The sequence below is a fragment of the Pseudomyrmex gracilis genome, unplaced genomic scaffold (assembly GCF_002006095.1).
Source record: "Pseudomyrmex gracilis isolate BER0280 unplaced genomic scaffold, ASM200609v1 scaffold_14, whole genome shotgun sequence".
Taxonomy (NCBI): domain Eukaryota; kingdom Metazoa; phylum Arthropoda; class Insecta; order Hymenoptera; family Formicidae; genus Pseudomyrmex; species Pseudomyrmex gracilis.
In genome coordinates, this window is record NW_018020598.1 from 1,026,286 (window position 1) to 1,046,903 (window position 20,618).

A 20,618-nucleotide genomic window follows, 5' to 3' on the forward strand; every position below is an offset into this window, starting at 1 on the left:
AACGCCTTCTCGCAAAAATCGGCACAAATTTTCGATACGGATTTGTTGCTTTGTTGAAAACTAATCTAATAGAATGCATAAATATCTAAATATTTCAGACGAAACGCGCATGGAATTGCTTTGGAGTTGATTCATGGGGTGAACTTTATGCGAAAAGTCATTATTACTTGAACTAAGTGTGTTTATTCAAATGTTTGTTACTAATAAATACGAGCAACGACCTGCAAATGTCTTTACACCTGAAGTTGGCGCGCACTAACGCCGCAACTTTACGTCGCGCTTTAGGTGTAAGGGGATATACACTCTACTATCCGTACACAATCAATTCATATTTTCAATTTACAGAGCACGTAAAAAAGCACGAAAACCGACATGTCAAAAAGATTTATATTTCAAAATTTATGTTTTATTAGCGCAAATCTGCAATGTTTTATTATTGAAATTTCATGTATAAAATCGTATCTCAACAAAGTGAGCACACACCAATTCATCGGAGCAAACAAAACAGTTTAGCAACAACAACAACAACAACAAGAGCGAGTTGCGCAAAAAAGCAAGTGCATATTTGCACGTTACAAAAACGATCGCGATCTCGACGAACACATTAATTACAAACATAAGCGCGTTTGTACCCTGCAGCGCAATACTTCGAAACAAAACGCGCGCTATACGAATTGCTCTCCGAAGTCCGACGTAATATCAATTGCGAGAGTAATGTCGCATTTTTTTTTTTTTTTTTTTTGATATTATATTTATCGCGAAAATCTCCACTATGTAATTTTTCAAAGATACATGTGCAATTACTCACCGATCGAGCCGGCGATGTCACTTTTCCCGCGGCGCGTTCGAATTTCTCTTAGCCGGGAATCGAGGAATTTTCGACCGAGAGGAAAAACTCTCGCGTAACGAAGAGACGAACTGGCCAGAGAAGAGGGAGAAGAAGAAAGGTGCGGTCGATTACCACTTCGTCATTTCGCAGCGGGTCTCGTCAAGCAAGAAATTACGAAAATGATCACGCGTCTCGTCGCGTTCGGCTTTTACGTTTGAGAAACCGTGATAAAAGAGCCCTGCCCGCCGTTGCACTCGTACGTACAACCGTTCGCCTCGATGTCTCGCGCTCAACTGGTCTCCGCTCGTTGGCGCGGATTCCTCGCCGGCCAATCGGCGTCGAGACTGCGCGGCGCGTCGCGCCGCTGCTCCGCTCTCCTCATGTTGTATACCGTGCCTTAGGTTTAACCCCCTATCACAGAAGGGAACCGTCGCTCATCCCCTCTCGATCGCGCACATGGAATTTCTCTCCGTTGTCTTTTTCGTGTATTACGCGCGCGCGCTTTAGAAGGGAACGTCGTAGCGAGGGTCGTTGTGTATGTATATGCAAGCGTATGTGCGTGTGTGCGCACGGAGACGGCACACGTTACCTTAGGTGCGAATTTCAAGACGAATTTCAATGGCCTCGCCAACCATGGTCAATCTCGTATTCGCGCACTGACGACTGTAACCCCGACGTTTGCTTTAGTCCCGAGATTACGACACGGCGAAATTACAATATCAAGGAGTTATCGCAAACGCGTAAATGTCATTTGAAATTTACGTGCCGGTAAAGATAAGAACGTAAAAAAATATGGAATATATTTCATTTGCAGTGGTATTTATCACCGCGTGTACTTATCGTTTCCCCTTTGCTCCGGTTCCTCTCTCTCTCTCGCTCTTGTGCTCTTTCTCTGATAATTCCATCAGGGGCTCAACATAATGCTTTTTTCACCCGCCTTTGGCGCGCCGTGACAAGGCGCTCTATATACGCAGACCTCCCGTTTCGATGCAAAAATTTTTCTGGAAACGACTTTTTCGTTCAACCGTGCGAGTTCACGAAGTATCCCCCAAGACACTCATCCACGTGTTATTCGAATATCTCGGGAAATTCCGTCGGGAATCGTATTGCATAACATTTTGAGAAAAAAACGCAGCAAATGTTTTCTCGCTATGTAATGTATCTCCTTCTGTTAACGCGTTCTTGTCCAATGCTTCATCCTTATGACACTTCTCATTTGCCCATTATCTGCTGTTTCGTGCCTGAAGTTCAAGTCACAACAAACTCATAAAATATTCATATCAGCAAAAAGCAAACATTGCAAAAAGAATCCTATATATGTTCTTTTATTTTCAAGCAACTGTACGATGTACAATAATTCAAGATATCACGAGTTTACTTATGCAAGGAACACGTGTTGACGGTGAATACCGCGCGAAATTCCATATGACGGGCATATCGATCTAATTTGCATTTCTCGGTGCAACTTCCGTGCACGCTGAAACACATTTCCGCGCGTAGCGAGAGAAGGTGAGAAACGTCTCGAAAAAAATATATTATACGCCTCACGGTTCCGCCTTCGACGGAAACTCCGATCCGTATCGGTGGTTCATCGTTTACGCCGGCGGCTGCGCGTTGCGCAACTCGCAAACGTCGGGTCCGGTTTTCGCATCCCGCCGCAAGTAGGATTTAAGTAAGTTCTTAACGAGCGTGTCTAGTTGCTCTTATCGGGGCGGTCCAGAGTGGCGCTAATATGGCCGCGTCCGTCCATATTCCAAACCCCTGATAGACCACCACCGCGCGCGCTGCTCTCGGGCAGTAGCCGACGAGAAGCTTATCAGATCGCCGAAATAGAGTTTTAGATTAGATTCAGAGACCGGTTCGCGCGCGCGGACGCCGGGACCGCGCGCATAAGGACTTTTTAATGCATTCGCCGTTAAGAACTCGATTCAAACTCCCTAAACGAGTTACGGCAAAGTTGTGTTCCCTCTTCCGCGCGCGCACTCGCGGATGGCCTCTTTCAGACCGCTTCTTTCTTCTTATCGGCCGATCTCGCGCTTCCTGTTCTCTTTCTCTCCCGCCGTGTTATACCTCCTACGTGCTCTCCCTCTGTAAAAAGAGGCACCGGAAACCGTCGCGCGAATCAACCGGCCGTTGTCGCCAATCTTCGGAGTTCTTTTTAAGGCCTGTTTCGGCGCAACACGCGCGTCTGTTCTCATTAAAAGGCTCGTGAATTTATCTCCGATAAGCTATCTTCTTGGTTTAAAAGTCCAGTGTGACGCGGAGTCAAATAGCGTTGAAACGAGATTTCGCCGATCGATTTCACCGCGTTCTCTCTCTCTCTCTCTCGACACGAAGCGCGAAGTGTTATCGGAAGCATCGTATTTAATGAAAATCTATATACGTTGTATATTTTACTACACACAATTGCTATTAAAAATACAATATTTATATTCTGTTTAAGAGAGAATTATTGAACACATTTTTTCGAATAACCGATAATATTCGCCGATTAATTTTTGTTTGTACGTATATAATAGTTATTTGATTGTTACTTGTATAATGATAAACTTATAAAAGATCGTGCGATGATTTTGAGTGAATTTTCTTTTTAATTATTATATTTAAAAAATCCAAAACTGATGCTTTAGATTGTGTTGCATAATCACCGGTACATAATCAAGAATTTAGATTTGTTGTATTGCTATACGCAAAACTCGTTTCTATTGCATATTCATATGTTTGCAAGTATATAGAGACTACGATCGATTTGCATTCCTGTGTGGCAACGCTTCACTTCATCGAAACGCATTTCTGAATGCCGAAGTCGCGAAATGTCGACGAGAGATTTAGCGTTAAGAATGAATTCATTCACCGTACACAAAAGAATCTCTTATAATCCTCGATTCCCGTTTGCCCTATTTGATCGTAAATGCAAACACGATTGGCCGTTGACATTCTGCAATTTTGCAAACTAAAATACAGCTGTGACGATTATTCCACATATTGCAGTAACAAATTTGTACGCATTAGGAAAGGTATTTGATACTGCAAAACGTTCACTGATAACAGATCATACAGCAATTCAAGTGAACCGTTTGTTACACGTGTTGCGTATTCTCTTTGATGCTCACTCGTGATATTTTTTTTTCCGTCAATGTATTTGCTTTGCGCGATTATTACATATAAATGCGCCAACCGCCATTATCCGAGTTCAAATTGAAGTTAATATTGAATTCTGTGGAGAAAATAGAGATGATGAAAATATGTAAATTATTATTATAAACATTATGTAAATTATATAGAATAATCATTTTTTGTTTCTCCTCTTAATATGTCAATTGATATAATTAACATTATTGCATTCATTTGCATGTCTTCTGTTTTTAAATTTGAACGAATACAAAGCGATCGTAAATAAATGTGATCGTACGTACGTGTTGCATATATCCGTGTGCGGGATGCGACAAAAAAACAGAACGACGGCACCACTGTCTCGATCGGATAAGAGCCCGCAAGCATATTTCGCTCCGGGATGTCGTGATCCATTTCCTGCGCGCGACTTAAGCGTTGCCGATCTCCGTGACCTTATTTTGCAACGACGCGGCAGGAAGCGAAGACGAAGAAAAGAAGACGACTTCGAGAGACGGAGGAGAAGAGAAATGAAAGCTTGGCGCCCTTCGCCAAGCCGTGACACGACAGGAGCGCGCGATTGGGTCGGTTCGCCGACGATCCTGTCACCTCGTCGGTCGTCACGATCCAACCAAGGCCTTTTGACGATCGGGCAGCAAACTTCACCACCGGTAAAGTGAGCAACAAAGCGAAGTCTTGCGAGGGACGGATTTGAAAAACACTCAAGCCATTGATATAACGAACGTGACCGTCGCGCCTCCGGTACTATTATTCGCACCTCGAATGACCGCGGTTCTCTTCCATGCGTTCGCAGTTACGGTTGCGATAAATCGACGTTAAGTCGAAATTACAGTCGTATCGGCCGAACCAGTAGCGACGTGCGTGCCCGGACAAATCATGCGCGGCTTATAAGCCCCGTTCCGGGGTACCATCTGTGCCCGCCGGACAGTTACGAACCATTCGTCTGTCTTTTCTTTTCACGCAGAGCCTGATGAACAGCGGATGTGTAATTGCATTCATGTATCATGCGTCACGAGATATTCAAAGCATTAAGTGTTCAATAACAAGCGTAAAGTATAATGTGAGTTTTCTATAAAAAAAAATAAAAAAAAATAAAAAAAAAAACAATGTTTCTTACCAAATGTTTGATAATTTAATCTTCTCTTTCCTTTTTCTTTCTCTCTCTTTCTCTTCAATGCAAATCCTCACGCGAGCTTATGTTGCATAAATGTGGTGTACGGTGACACTTATGCTAATTTCTAATCTTTTTGAATCCCGACGCGCGAAGAGAGGGTGTGAAATGTTTCTATGGATCTCTGTGTCAGGATCTCGTCAACGTCACGAAGGATTAAACTTTAATTCACGGGTTTTAATTCACGCTGCAAAGCCTGTCAATGAAAATAATAATCATGTTGGACGTGTAAACGTTACATGAACATGGCGCATATACCGTACATGCAAATCGCCCGCGATATGTTCGTCATTCGTCAGAAAACGCGTGTTATCTGCTTATTTACAAAAAACAATTTGCAATATTACGAATGCGTAGTTATGCTGCTTGCCATATGTCGCTATGTTGATTCAAATTTAAAATAAATTCTGAATTTACTTATCGAATATACATGGGGAGTCCGTTTTATTTAATTTTCTGGAATTTTCTAGAATTTTTTACTTATCAAGACGCGAAACGTATATAAATGCATGTATTCCATTTTAAGTGCAAAGAGTAAAAAATGTGAGTAGAAGCAAAAGAGAAGTCTGAGAGCAAGTCTGGTTTTAAAACGCGACCGCAATTGGATGGATCTCGAGCGACTCTACGTGCGTAAAGTTGTACGTCTTGAATTACGTAGTCAACCACGAACATATCGAATGTAGATAAAATGTTACGCACATGCGTCCACGAATTTTTGCTTCTGTTCCGCATTATTTACCAAGTGTCGATAATATAGATCGTAGATGATCATACTGTCAAAAAAATTTTATTTTATACCGAGTCTACCTTGTGTATCGTAAATAAAGCACTCGCATCATTGATTTTTGTGATATTATATTGACTGTTCTTTGCTAGATAACAAGAAGCAACAAATAAAACTTGAAATAAAATTCAGCTTGTAAATCTCAGCTTGTAAATCTCATTTTTATAAAAAATCTACATTTATACATCAATATTCGACATATTTAACAATTATCTTCAATTATTTGAACAATAAAATTAATACCACAAATTTTTAAAATATTTTTTTTACAAATGTCATAATGGCTCAGTGGGCATGAAGAAGAACCCCATACAGTTAAGATACTTTACTATTGTAAAAAAACCACAGACTATTAGCACTGTTTTAGAATAAAAAAGAGCTTCTTCTAAACCAAAATAAGTTTTCCAGAAGAGCAAATCATCACAATCATATTTTCATGATTGTACATTTAATTGTTTAATACTTATAATACCTAAATATAATTATTAAAGATCACTAAGATCCACAGCTTCCACCTGTGTATTAAGATTTTCGACATTTTCACTGATTTCAGAATTGTTTAGTTTTGCTTCTCTAGGAACGTCTAATTTCGACCAAGCTCCAGCCTCAGCCTTTCTCAACTTTATTTCTACTTTAGTCGGTAGCATATTCACACTACTTTTCTCGACGTCAACAATCTGAAACAAATTTATCATAAGTAACATTATATTGCATATTTAAACAATATTTTAAAGACAATTTTACATTAACCAGATATTAAAAAATTATATTATTACATACTCCTCTTAATTCTATATCAAGATCATATGTTGAATTTTCTTCCACAAAAAACAGAACTACAGTCAAATGGATGGGATTCAATTTAATGACAGACCGACTAGGCAGATATTTTTTTGCATACACAGAAACGACTACATGTGTTGGAGTTTGATGCCAGTCCATTCTGCATTGAACTGTTTTTCCAGTATTCTAAAACAGAAACATTTTGTGTTTTAATATCTGCAGTTTTGAAAAAATATTAAATTGTAAAAATAATATTAAAACTCAATTTTGCAAATTACGTACTTGAGAAAACCACGTATGTTTGCCTTGTGTGCATCCTGGTTGCTCCAAAAAAGTAGAAAATTCTGTTGTTTTCTTTTGACAACAGGACCAATATTTCATTCCTTCATGGAAAATTGGCACTCCACGGTGATAATGACAAATTTCTTCGTTAGAAATAGGTCCCTGATAAGTTCCTTTGCAAGAATTATTTTTACAACTTTGACCTATCTTTATTGTTTCTTCTGTCGGTTTGTCGATTTTTGTCTTAGTTAGTCCTTTGATTTGTTCCAGTAAAGTCGAAGATATTGTCGGCGATAATGTGAATTGAGGAGCATCAAAAGAAGGTCTTTCTAAAGATGTTTCAGGTCTTGAAGGTTTAGAAACAACTTCAATTATTTCATTAGCCTTAGATTTATCAATCTGTGGTTTCTCTGGTTCAGGTGGTTTCTCATTAGAGTGTTTTGACTTTGTGCAACCTTTAATATTTAAAAACTCTGTAAAATCTGTACACTTTTTGTTACAACAAGACCATCCCTTGTAAGCATCGTGGAATACCGGAGATCCTGGATGATACATACAGTCATCTGCAAGATACATCAAAAGTAACAATTGATCTTAGTAAACTCAGAACAGTAATTTTTTTTATTCTACTTGAAATAAGAAAATGTATGAGTGTGTTTATGATAATAACATCACAACAATTCGTTATTTTTTTACATATAATTATTTACTTAATGTAAAAACTAAAACTAAATGGTCGGAGAATTTCAAATAAAATCTTACCGTCTTTATTATTTTCCGGCAGGAACATCTTCCCGCATCCACGACGATAACAACGCAACATATTTTCTTGAGACATCACAAATAAATATTGTTCTTATAAGATTTTTGTCTCGCAGTTTCACAGAAAGCTTCTTCGCGTACGTCACCGCACGAGAAAGAAACGTTTTCTCACACAACTCTTTTTTCCTCCGTCAGTAAAGTTCTAGCACATTCTAAGCTTCTAAAATTTTCGATATTATTAACACGAGAAATATCGAATCGGTTCACAGAGAAAGTGGGAGATAATTTAAGCGCAGTATACACGGCAAACTGAACTTTCTGTCAGCGACTTTACGTAGTAAAGTCCAAAGTGCGCAAGCGCGAATCAGACTTGCTTAAACTCGATCTGATTGGTTGATTTGCTTGAACCAGCGGTACCATGCGTTTTTGTCCGTGGCCGGCACCACTTCTGTCCACACGACGAAAATACGACAATTCAGCAGACAAAAACGCATCGTGTGCTGTTGGCTTTAGTGTCAGCTGACGATAATTGGCCGTTATCTATACGAGACAGCGTGGTAGAACGCGGGCTGTCTCATTATAAACCGGGTGTTTTCAAAAGTGTTATTTCATCGCCACGTTTCATGTGATTATGCTGTATAGACAGTATAGACACACAACCGCGCACCAGCAGCATGTACGCGCTTTTACGTATGTTATTAGTGCTTATACAGTTTTTGTATAACCTGTATGAGACAATTCGCTGCGCGTGTTTTGCGTTACATCGATGGTGCATCTCCGCTGCGAGCACGACATCAGAACTCGATACGCTTGTCCATTTCGCAACACTCGCAAGAAACAAGACACCCAAGCACTTGGTGATTGTATTTGGACTGTGCGACGAATCGGTTCTGGACTGTGTGCGTATAATTGGATGGTGCATTACACTTGATATACCTTACATCAGCTTCTTTGATCGTAATGGTAAAAAAACGATTTTAGTCTAATTATATCTGTATGTGAAAATCTGCAAGATATAATAAAAAAGAGTCATCTCTCTCGTTTCTGTGTGTCTATGTGTTTGCATCAGTTTGTATTAAGTTAGCAAGTAGCAAATTAAAGTCTTGAGCACAAAGATTGTTGTCTATAAAGTTGTAAACATGAGTTGAAAAAGTAAGTCAACTCATAATGATTGATGTAAACATAGATTGTGTTCAATGTAAATTGCTTCCATTTATGTCAATTATAGTATGTTTGATTACATCTTTGACTTATTCTTGTGACTCTGTCATTACAATAATCTATATACTCACATATCCTTATATTGCTACATGTTTCATATGTATACACTATTTTTTTTATACATTTATACATATTATAAATATTCTACACAAATTCTTTAAAAAAGTATACTAAAAAATATTTTTATAATGATAGAAGATTATAACATCAATAATTTGTGTGATCAGATATATGTTACAAGTTTTTATCAAAACAAAATATTACATTTTATAAATGTAACAATTCTTATAATGATGTTCTTTGTTTGCTCTTGTTATTATTTGTATTTTGTGTAGTAGTTACTATTGTTGATAACAATATTTTAGGTGAATAAAATCACTTTATAATGAAATATGAATGTTATTTTTACTGATGCAATATTGCATCATGAATATTATTTATGTTAAACATGTTAAATTTATTGTTTTAAATTTCTTATTTTTTTCCTTATGTTATTCTACACTTGTTTCTACATGTTTATGTAATTCGGTTAGGTTCTGAAATTAAATTTATTCATACATGCATATTCCTCACTTTAAATGTATGTAAGCACAAATTTGCAAGTACTTTTTTACTCACAGCAGTAACTCAGATCAACATTGCATTTTAACAACAATGTAATAATGTATTTTTGGTATTAAATATATATAATGCATAATATAATACACCACATTCACATGCTGTAAGTTAAACTAATGCTATTAACATTTTATAATTATAAAACTATTATTATAAATAGTTAATAAAATGAAATAAAATAAGCATACTACATGTGCAAATATAATTAATACATTGAAAAATAGAAAACTCTTTACAAATATACAATAAATCTTAAGAGAAAAACTGGAACTTTCTAAAAAATATAATTGCTGTGTATATTTTTACTTATGTATTTATATTATATATCATTTTACATTATTTTATATTATTTTTTTTTCAGGTTTCTTGAAGAAAAACGAAACCAATCTCAGAAGAGAATTTGAGAAAAAACGGCCTGATTTAGTAGAACATATTGTTTGGAATTCACATACAAAAGCATCTGGTCAAAATGGAATAACTGGTATGATATCTAGTTTTTTCTCATATTTTAATGAAATAAAAACCATTTATTTTCAAACTTAAAAACTAAAACTGTTTGAAATAGTAGACGTGAAGAAAAGAAAATGTGACTCATGTTACGTGTGTTGATAAAAATGTAAATAAAACAATAATTAGAATATATTTATGATAGCGCAAACTACGCAATAGTTCTTTTTTTGCAATTGTAAAATTACTATTTCAAACTTTATATTGCAAAATCATAAAAGATAGACTTATGTTCATCAAATAGTCATTGATATGCACAACAATGTTTTAATTGCAGACAGGTCAAAAATAAATGTATCATTACTATCTGATATAGATGGTAGGGGAAAAATAATAGCGTTAACGCAGTCCCTGGCAAAGGCTGTGTCTTCTGGAAATCTTGATCCAGAAGAAATTACGGACCAACTAATCACTGAAAAGTTACAAATAAAAGGAATGCCAGATCCTGATCTTGCTTTAATATATGGTCATATTTGTTCTACATTTGGTCTTCTACCGTGGCATACAAGAACGACAGAATTTTTGTAAGATTATAAAAATATTTGTTAATATTCTTTTTTTCCTCCTAAGATTCATACGTTTTTAAATTAATCAGTTTAACTTGTTTTTTTTTTTTTGTTTCAGAATGCTGCCCCTGTACGTCAATGTATCGGTAAAAGATTTTGCATGTCTCTTAGAGAGATATGGTAAATGTGTACAACGATATGGAAAATGATGTGTAACTATCTTTATTTATACAAAAAAAAATGTTGCATTTTGATAAAACAAAGTGCATTTCAATAAAATTAAAGAAAATGGACTCTTATATTTAAAAACAAAAAAATTTGAAGAGCCGATAAGAGCCAAATGCTGATAGAGATGTGTAAATATCTGTGACTAAATATAATTAAATGATATGATAATAGCCTCTAATGTTAACAAATGAATTTAGCCAAACGCGTTTTAATCGAACTAAAGTCAAAGTAACTATAACAGTAATATAGTATCATTACCAACGTTTGGTTCTTACTGGTCCCTTCCAAAGTTTTAACCAAATTGATTGATTAGTGTGTCAGCGCTAGAAGAGAAGTAAACTTTGAAAAGAATTGAAAAGAATTTTTTCAATCTCGCAATTATTTTACTTTAGCAGATTTCAGTTTAATGAAATTTGACTATAATTCTATAAAAATTTTCGTTGTGTTCCACAACACAAATTATACATACATGATATATACAGTTTGTATTATACGAATAAAATTGTATACCTTTATTTTTGCACACAAAAGTAGTGATTTCGTGTGATAAATGCAATTTTATTCGCGCAATCTACAATTAATATTACAAACAATAATATAAACGTTATATATTTTAAAAACCCGATTATATAATACCGTTGTTATGTTATAAGAAGAATAAACACAAATATCTTACACAGATTTAATAAATGAGAGATCTCAAATATAGTTCTGATAGTTTTACGAGTTTCTGATTCCCAATGCTTGTTCCAATTCCGCTCGTTTTTGCTGCACTTTTGTGTAAAAGTAACGACACACTGCCTCTTGTGCCCATGGCTGGTAATAAAATTCAGCTCTTCGTTCTTCTTCTGGATTGCCTACCACGTCAGTCATGGTTTTCAAATCTCTAGTTTGAGAAATGATCCACTTATTAATAAACTGTTGTGGATCTTTGGCAAAACTCAGAAAGAATTCACGATTGGTCTTCAATTGGTTAATGGTTTCAACAGTTTCATGTATTTTATTATCCAAACTCTGGATTTCTTGTTGGCTCGCGGTCGATAGTAAAAAATTGTTCATTTGTGTTTTCAGCGTATCGTCGACTTCTACATCAATGTCATAACACGCGGTTTGTTTTGTTTCCGTTCCTGAATAATATACATTAAATATATATATACATATTGTAATAAATTTTACATAAGTTGTGTAATATAGTTAATAATAATTAATTCGTGAACTCACACAAAATATTTACACTAGTAATATTTTTGTTAAAAGTGATTTGATTTTCTTTTAATTTTTCTCTCACCTTCGACGCTTATAACATGATTTATTACAATGGGGTCGGGCGGATGTAACAACGGATTCAATCGTTGCGGTATTTCAGCGAACTTCATTCGAGAACAAGCAAATATTTGTTCCAAATATTTATCACAGTTAATGAATTCTCTCTCATGACTATCTTGAAGCTTGTGCGTTTTTATATATTGCCAGAGTGCAGATATGATGACAGGTCGTGTTTGCGTGTGTACACCTAACAGTCGTGCTAATCGTGGATCCAATTTAAACTAGAATAAACAAAAATAGTTGAAATTTCATGAATTTTATGTAATTTTAAAGTGTTTATTTTTATGTGAAAAAGTACCTGGAGTGGCTGGTAGTCGAGAAGAAGTAATATTGTACAACGAACATTTTTATCTCCTGGCCTTTTAACTTGAAACCCATCAGTTTCTTGAGTGGTTAATGTGCGATGCCATTCAACTAAATGATTATCAGGTCCATACAGATCTTTGTCCAGTTCTATTACTAAACTTTTAAAGAAAGAAGAAAATTTTCGTTTCACCTGCAGAAGAAACAAGCTATTACGTATATGTATACGTGTTCTTCAAAAGAAGAACGCGTATATATGTATTCTCACATAATTTTAAACAGAGATTTTTTTAAATAGAAAAATTAAATGCTTTCTAAATATTAATTAAGTCTATTACTGCTAATAATATTACAATTATTTTTATACCACCTTATTAGGATCATTTTTAGTATCATCTAATAGACGTCCTTCGACTCTAAGCTCCCAAGATGCCACAGATCCTTCTTCTCCTTCACTTGCTTCCTTAGCCGGATAGAACGTATTTGAGATAAAAATGCGCAATTTTCGTTTTTGTTTCATTGGACGTTTCAAAGCTTCTTGAATATCGAGACGTTTCCGCATTATAGTTGCATCTAATTTTCTTTCAAATGCAAGCAAGTCCATATAAGCTTGTGATTCTGGCACTAAATCACGTACTTTCTGAGGTAGTATTTTGTCTGCCAATTTCTTCTTTTTCTTTGATGTGGAATGTGAAAAATCACTGTTCCAAAAATACCTAAATGAGTTTATTCGAAAAAAATCATAGACACAGAAATTATAAATAATTTTGTTAAGCCATGGATGGGCAGTGGTTTTTCCTGATCAAATTTAGTTAAAGTATGAATAATGTATTGCCAGTTGCAAATATAAATAAAAACGCATATAAAATATAAATAAAAATGCATACAAAAATAGTATTGTTGTATGCACAAAAATTAACAAAATAAGATATAACCATGCAAAGAATATGTAAGTAGAAAAACAAAGCATCTAACTGTTAAAATAGAGTAAGATTTTATCACAAGACAAAATTGGCATAATGTAAATATTAGTTAATGAGATAAAGATCAATAGAAATTAGTGTTTGCAAAAAGTAAATGATATTTACATAATTATTATACTTACGGTTTTTGCTGTGACATAGGAATACGTTGATCTGCACTTCTTTTTCCACCAACAGGTGGAGTAGGCATTGGCCCTTGTCGCATATTTGAATAAGGCTGATTTGGTCTCATTATTCCTCCAGGACCAGGTCCAGCATTGGCCAGTTGTGGAGGTGGAGTAAATCCAGATCTTTGCTGCATCTACAAAAAAAAATTAGAATTTTACAAAATTGTTCTTGAGATAAACATTTTTTTATTAAAAAATTGTTATAATCCTTTGTATATACTATTTCTAATTGCATAAGAATTAAAAAATATATACATACAGGAAAATTAGGTCCTGAATATTGACGTAGATTTGGTGGTACCGAAGATGGTGGATATCGTTGAGGAGGAGGACCATTGCTCCCTGTGTTTGGTACAGGAAATCTCTGCGCCATTTCTGGTTCTTTTTAAAAACAAACATACACGTAACAAATATTATACAACAGAAATCTCAGAGAAAAGTAATAGTCAGAAACATAAAGAACAAAAACTGCATGTCCGGATTTCATAAAACATTTATAATAGTAGTCGACATAACCGCACAGATGCAATATAATCAGAATGTATCTGAGAATTTGTCAATAATGCTTATAAAATTGCAGATTATATCGTCAAAATGTATTATAATCACGATAATATGTAAAACTATACAAAGCAATGTGTAAGTTTATAAGAAATCACAGAACAGTTTTGTATAGATCTGAAACCAACATACTTGTTATAGCGGATAGTATTAAATCATCAAACTTTACAGAAAATTATATATAAAAGAAACAGTAATTTTTTTTCGACTAACACATACGGCACTAATGAGCATTACATAAAATACAAATTTTTATAAAATAACCTTTTAATGTTATTTTTCAATTTGATTACACTTTATACGTTCACCACCGCTTACTTGCGATATACAGGATGCGTCCGGAGAGAGACGCTATTGGCGATACGAATGCAAGACTACCAACGCTATTCGGAGAATCAACAACACAATCTCTAGTGCTTCAAGCTTCGAGACAAGCTGTTTCCTTGACTCAACTTTTTTTTTGTTTCTCCACTGTTTAGCACAAGTTGCCCGACACTCTACTGTACACGCGCCGCAAACAAGTAACCATAAATCTGGTTTACGCAACCAGTAACGTTAATTTATGACAAAATTAGTCAATTATAAGATCTTTCGATGATCTTTTCGTTCCCACATTCACTATAAACTCGTTTTGATACGACGGTTATTGTCTGCACAAACCAATCCTTACCAGCAGGCGTCCTCTAGTCTTTGCTACAGTTAGTTTTTACGGCGCTCGTTGGCGCTGTTTACCGCTAATGAAAACAGCCCCTCTCATCCCTAGATTCTCGCGCCAAATCAGCGTTGGTTGTTTGGCCGATTTGACCAACGTGATTAGTCAATTCCGCAAGACTTGTTACTTTCGATCTGTGCCTGCGACTTACATATGTGATAGGCCTTTACTATTAGTGTATACTATTAGTGTATACTATTAGTGTATACTATTTTCCCATTGAGAACCATCAAAACTGACACTTCACGCTTCAGTAGTACTGAGCACGTGTGCTGCGGGATGGTGACACAGAAGTAGTTAACAAACATTAGACATACTATAAAAGAATTAAATACTTTACACAAAAAATGGATCTACATAATCGTTATTTACATTTTCCGACATTAGACGTTTCAATTGAAAATATTGTGAGTGACAAACCTGACAATAATGTATTCTTTGTACTTCATCATTTAATACGCCTTTATAACGATGAAATGACTCGAGAAAGATTGGATATACGTAAACTCGAAACTCATCGAATGCTGTTATGTTACGAATATCAAATTGTGTTCAACGTCGCTAAAAATTGCGACGATAAGAAATATGTAATACCCGAAGATGCGGAAAACGTCTGCTTTTCTAGTATCGAATCTATTTTTCCAATTCAACATTTGCGAAATGATTCGGAAATGTTGATCTTACGTGATATAATCATTTTACAAACAACACTTTACTGCAACGTTAAGTCAATTAAGGAGCATCTGCGAAATTTTCTTTGCTTGAACCATATCTATACTGCTAGCCGGGACACTAGTATTATGTATATGAAGATACTAGAATTTGTATTAGAATCTTTGTATTTGCATCAATTTTTTCATAAGACAAGCGATAACGAAGAAGAGTTAAAAGATCTTAGTTTGGATTATCTAAACATTGTAAAGTCATGGATAAGGGTAAAAGAAAATCCACCATGGAGATCGTTTATTTCAATGCTCTCCATGTTAACAAAAACATTTCCTCCTAAGTATATATTATCTCCATTATGGAATTATATCATGGACGAAATTTTCTGTTTAGAACAATTTCTCACTGTCTGGAGTGTTATGATGGATATATGTTTCACATCACATTTAGCAAAATCAACTTGTGTACAATATTATGACATTTACACAAAAGATAGATTCTGGATATTAACGCTAGAAGGTTTGAAATCACCTTTGCAACAATATCGCAAGCAAGCATTATATATAATGAAAAATACAATTGATCTTCTTAGTAAAGTTGATGCACCAAAGGAAATCTTTGACAAAAACCTGAAACAATGCGTTCCATGTAGAAAATTTGATAATTGCAGTAAACAAAAGATCTTGGTATATGAAGCATTAGAGGAAAAACAACAACACTTGGTAGCACCAGCTCTTACTCATGTAACTAGTTTAGTAAAGGCTAGCAAAGAGCACAGAACCTGCAATTGGTGTTTTGAACTTCACTTGTTGCAATGCATTTTTGAGAAGATTTTACATCATGAAAACAATAATATTGTAAAGTGGGGAGTATCGTATATTTGCAAATTAGACGAGAATATATTTAGTTATTATTTTATTGAAACAATTGTAAAGGTTCTCAATAATAGTTTTCTTTATGAGTGTCAACCTGACGAAGAGTGTCCGACAATTGTAAGAGAACTTCCAACGTTGTTTGAATACGCAGAGAAGAAAACTTTACTTAATATATTTTTTAACGTAATTTGTTCTCGTGAAACCTGGGGACCTGTAGCAATATTTTACGTACTACATGCATTACGAGTTGTTTCGCACAAAAAGATAAATGCTAATTGGCAGGCTACTGAACTGAAGAGCATTAAGAATTTAGTAGAAATAAATTTGAACATGCATTCTCATATTTTGCGTACTGCGTCACAAATTGAACTTTTGAGAACTATTCCTAATTACGTGCGAAAAATAGATAATCTGGAAGTGCTTGCTGATACTTTAGCTGCATTTCATTTTGGGAAAAGTCTTGTAAGAGGAACAAATCCTTGGAATATCATTACAGTGTGGTTGCAAGAAGTAGTAACAAAAGAAGAAGCCATAACTTTCGTAGGAAATACTTGTGCGAAATATTTAAACAAATATACTGACTCTAAAATAAATTCCAGAACATTTGCATTGATGGTATATCTATTACATGACTCGAACCTTATACTTTCTGACAAAAAATGCTCTGCAGAAAAAGCATTAAGTATTTGGCTGTATACTTTAAGTAAATTCGATATGAGACCTTATGCTGATATTGATTCAAGTATCAATGTAGCAGAATTTATGTCACATATGCTGAATTTATCTACAAATGAATCTTCCAATAGCATAGCAGACTTAATATCATTAAATATACACATCACTTTTATGTTTTTAATTAAAAATATGAGAAAGATGGTTACAAAACTGGCTTACGAAGATTACATGAGATACACAGCCATTGTATCTCCGCATATTGCTAAGGCAAAGTTATTCATGCCAAAGAAATCGGTGAACAATTATATAGAAGAGCTCCAAAATGAAAGCATATGTTTATTAAAAAATGCGCAACATTACAGTGTTCAATATTTGTACGGATTGCATATTTTATATCTTTCTCAAAATATATCCGTTTCGATGTTTGCGACAAAATTCTTTACGGAACACGTATTGAACATGTATGCGAGCGCTGCAAGTACTGATGTTGCTTCTGATGAAAATTTAAAAGGAAAAGTAGCATCGGAGTATTACTTGCTTCTTTCAAAACTTGTGCATCAATATCTCATTAACTCTCCAATACATTCATGGATTTCCACTACAGTGTTGTTATCCAATCTGTTAAAATTTCTTGAGCTAAGTAGAATAGAAACTATTTCTGAAGTAGCAACGGTACTGACTGTACTAGTTGACAATAAAGCTATCAACGCCACAAATGATAGAGAAACTTTGGAATATATTCTGGAACTATGCTGGAGATGTACTCTTGATAGTAAAAAAAACAATATTTACTGGACAGCAATAGAGAATCTCACTGGAGTTATTGTTAACGATAATTTCTTTCTCTTGCCTAATACTATAGAATTCATAAATAAAGTAAGAAATGTGTAATATAAAAACATGTATTATATTTTTCAAAATTGTTCATATTATCTTTTGTGTTTGACAGTTCATTAGTCAATTATTAGGAGAAGATGATACATCAAAGTTCGAAAAGGCATTTACAAGGTTCAAAAGAATATTACTTTCTAAACTGGAAAAACTAAACGCACATAATTTGACAAAATTACAAGAACCGTTACTAAGTTGTCTGCTGCATGGTTCTGTGCTCCGACGTGATGAAAGAGTTGAAAATCATGCTTATTTATTTATCACCAAGCATTTAATGAAATATTATCCAAAGCACATCCTTGCATTGTAAGCATCTTTTATCAATATTGTAAATTTTATAATATTGACAAAAATATTAACAACAATTTTGTTTTATACGTATAACACAAATGTTAGTAAAATTAAAATCTTAAATTGATATAACAGGGATCAAAGTAACGATACTGCTATAAGAGCGCAAGCTGTTATATTATTACATAAAATAGTCAGTCATTTAAAATCAAATAATGTGGCAATTGTATCGTGTATACTTGAGATGTTAGACAAGTACAAAAACAAAAGACATTTCAACGATTCCTATATACATAAATTAAAACACAGACTGATGCAAATATTATTAATGTTAGAACCAGTTTTAAGTAAAGTGAGTACATTAACTTACATGTTTCAAAAATTATTTTTTGATTTCACCTAAGAAATTACAGATAATTTTGCTTTGTAGGAATTTGTTGCTCTACTGCAGGATAAAATAAGCGATTTTATTTTTTCGGAAAGCAATCAACACAGTGTGAGATTGATGCAGGAATGGTTGATGATACGAATCTTTACGAAAAATATTAATCTACACGACAAACTATGGAAATTATTTGCAGAGGTATTTTGAATAAGATCTGTAATATAAATATTACAGATCTATAAAAAATTTTGGTTTTTTGAATAGTTATTTTGTCTCTTACTCTACATGTGTAAACAATGCATTTTTCTAGAGTATAGAAAGACGACCGGGATGCACAATTTCTGTGTCAAGTATTGTATATCATGTTGCACGACTTCTGTTAAATGATAGTCAGAAGATTTTCATTCAAACCGCTCTGCCATATGTAGCACAATGCTGTTTAGGTCAGCAATTTAACGTGCGTTTGTATAATCAGGTAAGTAAAGTCTAGTAATTTGAAATGAGGGCTGCAATATGTATCCTTATCAGTATTCTATGTTCTAATATCACATATATTTGGTTTCCTTGAAATGTAGTTTATTTTAATTCAATTGTGCGATCTAATCAAAAAGACAAATGGTAATGATAGTATATTGGAATACAAAGGCATCTATCAAGCAGCTGTGGCTAATTTACAGCAAGAAAGTACAACAAAAAATTCAGCTAGGATACAGGACGACTTTTACTTTTCCAATTTTCATCCGATGAAGGATTACAGTTTGCAGGTATAGAGTTCATCTTAAAAACAAAAAGTTTTAAAAATTTAGAGATAACATGTATTTTTAGCTCATTATTTTATGTTTTGTAGACGATTTATTTTGAATTACCGCGATTAACTAATGTAAATTGTGATGAATTGATTAGTCCAGATGTATTTGAAGCTTTTGCATTTAAACAAAACGATCATCATCCTCTACAGCTTTATAATATCAATTCATTTCTATCCGAGACTAAAACTTCCACATATCTCACAAAATCTTCTGCAGGTAAATGAAAAGAGCAGTGAAATATTACATAATTCGTAAGAAAATTATAAGTGCACATAAAAAACATAAGTGTATATATACGTATATATATTTTAGATGATATGGAATCACTGACAAATTATATTGAAACATATTCAGAAGGTTTGCATGATATTCAAAAGAAAATTGACCCATCAAAGTCTAAAACTCCTTTATATAGAGATGTTTTTGAAACAATGATTGACTCCAAATATCAACAAGATTTACATTTAGAGGAAGAGGGTTTAATAGTTGTAGCATCTTTTGTTAGTCGACCGTCAAATTTAGGCGGAATTGCTAGAACATGTGAGATATTTGGAGTTAAAACATTGGTTATTGCAAATGCGAGTCATGTAAAGGACAAAGAATTTCAGTCCCTCAGCGTATCTGCCGAAAGATGGATAAATATATTGCAGGTAATTTTATTTTTAAAACTCATCAATCATACAAATAACACACTAGTATTGAACTATTTTAAAATTTATAGATAAAGCCACATGAGTTACAAGAATACTTGCTAAAAAAGAAAGATGCAGGATGGTCTTTAATTGGTATTGAACAAACAGCCAATAGTATAAATTTACTTGAAGCGAAATTTGTTAAAAAAACAATTCTCGTCTTAGGGTAAATATATAAAGTTTTGCTTTTAATATATTTGTTGACGTTTGTGTAATTAAGAATGATTTTTGCAGGAATGAGAAAGATGGTATACCTGCTAACTTTATACCTCTCTTTGACACATGTTTAGAAATACCTCAAGTAGGTATAATACGATCGTTAAATGTTCATGTTACTGCTGCAATTTGCATATGGCAGTTTGCAACTCAACATACACTGAAATAATCATTTTTCTAATTTTATATGGTATAAAAAATAAATCGATTTTTAACAAACCAAAAGATATTTACTAAAACAAT

General features: G+C 34.3%; 5 protein-coding genes and 1 long non-coding RNA gene across 11 annotated transcripts in view; 2 read left to right on the forward strand and 4 right to left on the reverse strand.

Moving 5' to 3' along the window:
* LOC109863908 (protein slit) overlaps nucleotides 1–1,108 on the reverse strand; it is a 317,334-nt gene extending 316,226 nt beyond the window's left edge. Inside the window, exon 1 of the mRNA XM_020444580.1 lies at nucleotides 809–1,108. The gene's annotated coding sequence lies outside the window, so the exon portion shown is untranslated. The remainder of the gene's footprint in view (nucleotides 1–808) is intronic.
* A 2,173-nt stretch (nucleotides 1,109–3,281) lies between these two features.
* LOC109863889 lies at nucleotides 3,282–5,322 on the reverse strand. The gene is made up of 3 exons (XR_002251388.1): nucleotides 5,079–5,322; nucleotides 4,246–4,928; nucleotides 3,282–4,046 (listed from the first exon to the last, which is right to left on the reverse strand). It is a non-coding gene; the product is annotated as an uncharacterized LOC109863889 (long non-coding RNA).
* Nucleotides 5,323–6,102: 780 nt separating this feature from the next.
* Nucleotides 6,103–8,050, reverse strand: LOC109863884 (cysteine and histidine-rich domain-containing protein). Its single transcript, XM_020444539.1, has 4 exons — nucleotides 7,744–8,050; nucleotides 6,982–7,544; nucleotides 6,697–6,885; nucleotides 6,103–6,593 (listed from the first exon to the last, which is right to left on the reverse strand). The coding sequence occupies exons 1-4, from the start codon at nucleotides 7,817–7,819 to the stop codon at nucleotides 6,402–6,404; spliced, it is 1,020 nt and encodes a 339-aa protein (XP_020300128.1). The 5' UTR covers nucleotides 7,820–8,050; the 3' UTR covers nucleotides 6,103–6,401.
* Nucleotides 8,051–8,272: 222 nt separating this feature from the next.
* LOC109863897 (dehydrodolichyl diphosphate synthase complex subunit NUS1) lies at nucleotides 8,273–10,845 on the forward strand. 2 transcript variants are annotated; one of them, XM_020444562.1, is made up of 4 exons: nucleotides 8,273–8,706; nucleotides 9,944–10,063; nucleotides 10,367–10,613; nucleotides 10,714–10,845. In XM_020444562.1, exons 1-4 carry the CDS (start codon nucleotides 8,418–8,420, stop codon nucleotides 10,802–10,804), a joined length of 747 nt encoding a protein of 248 aa, XP_020300151.1. In that variant the 5' UTR covers nucleotides 8,273–8,417; the 3' UTR covers nucleotides 10,805–10,845. The 2 variants fall into 2 exon arrangements, with proteins under 2 accessions (XP_020300151.1, XP_020300152.1); XM_020444563.1 differs by having other exon boundaries at nucleotides 10,406–10,613.
* Nucleotides 10,846–10,909: 64 nt separating this feature from the next.
* LOC109863895 (brahma-associated protein of 60 kDa) lies at nucleotides 10,910–14,842 on the reverse strand. 4 transcript variants are annotated; one of them, XM_020444559.1, is made up of 7 exons: nucleotides 14,482–14,842; nucleotides 13,862–13,983; nucleotides 13,558–13,736; nucleotides 12,823–13,168; nucleotides 12,448–12,645; nucleotides 12,112–12,370; nucleotides 10,910–11,950 (listed from the first exon to the last, which is right to left on the reverse strand). In XM_020444559.1, the coding sequence occupies exons 2-7, from the start codon at nucleotides 13,973–13,975 to the stop codon at nucleotides 11,544–11,546; spliced, it is 1,503 nt and encodes a 500-aa protein (XP_020300148.1). In that variant the 5' UTR covers nucleotides 13,976–13,983; nucleotides 14,482–14,842; the 3' UTR covers nucleotides 10,910–11,543. The 4 variants fall into 4 exon arrangements, with proteins under 4 accessions (XP_020300148.1, XP_020300150.1, XP_020300147.1 ...); XM_020444561.1 differs by having other exon boundaries at nucleotides 12,823–13,153; nucleotides 14,428–14,842; XM_020444558.1 differs by having other exon boundaries at nucleotides 14,428–14,842.
* A 126-nt stretch (nucleotides 14,843–14,968) lies between these two features.
* On the forward strand, nucleotides 14,969–20,554 carry LOC109863885. 2 transcript variants are annotated; one of them, XM_020444542.1, is made up of 11 exons: nucleotides 14,971–15,282; nucleotides 15,935–17,967; nucleotides 18,041–18,288; nucleotides 18,409–18,625; nucleotides 18,704–18,856; nucleotides 18,969–19,133; nucleotides 19,234–19,422; nucleotides 19,506–19,683; nucleotides 19,780–20,117; nucleotides 20,189–20,325; nucleotides 20,394–20,554. In XM_020444542.1, the coding sequence occupies exons 2-11, from the start codon at nucleotides 15,961–15,963 to the stop codon at nucleotides 20,542–20,544; spliced, it is 3,783 nt and encodes a 1,260-aa protein (XP_020300131.1). In that variant the 5' UTR covers nucleotides 14,971–15,282; nucleotides 15,935–15,960; the 3' UTR covers nucleotides 20,545–20,554. The 2 variants fall into 2 exon arrangements, with proteins under 2 accessions (XP_020300130.1, XP_020300131.1); XM_020444541.1 differs by having other exon boundaries at nucleotides 14,969–17,967.
* The last annotated feature ends 64 nt before the right edge of the window (nucleotides 20,555–20,618 follow it).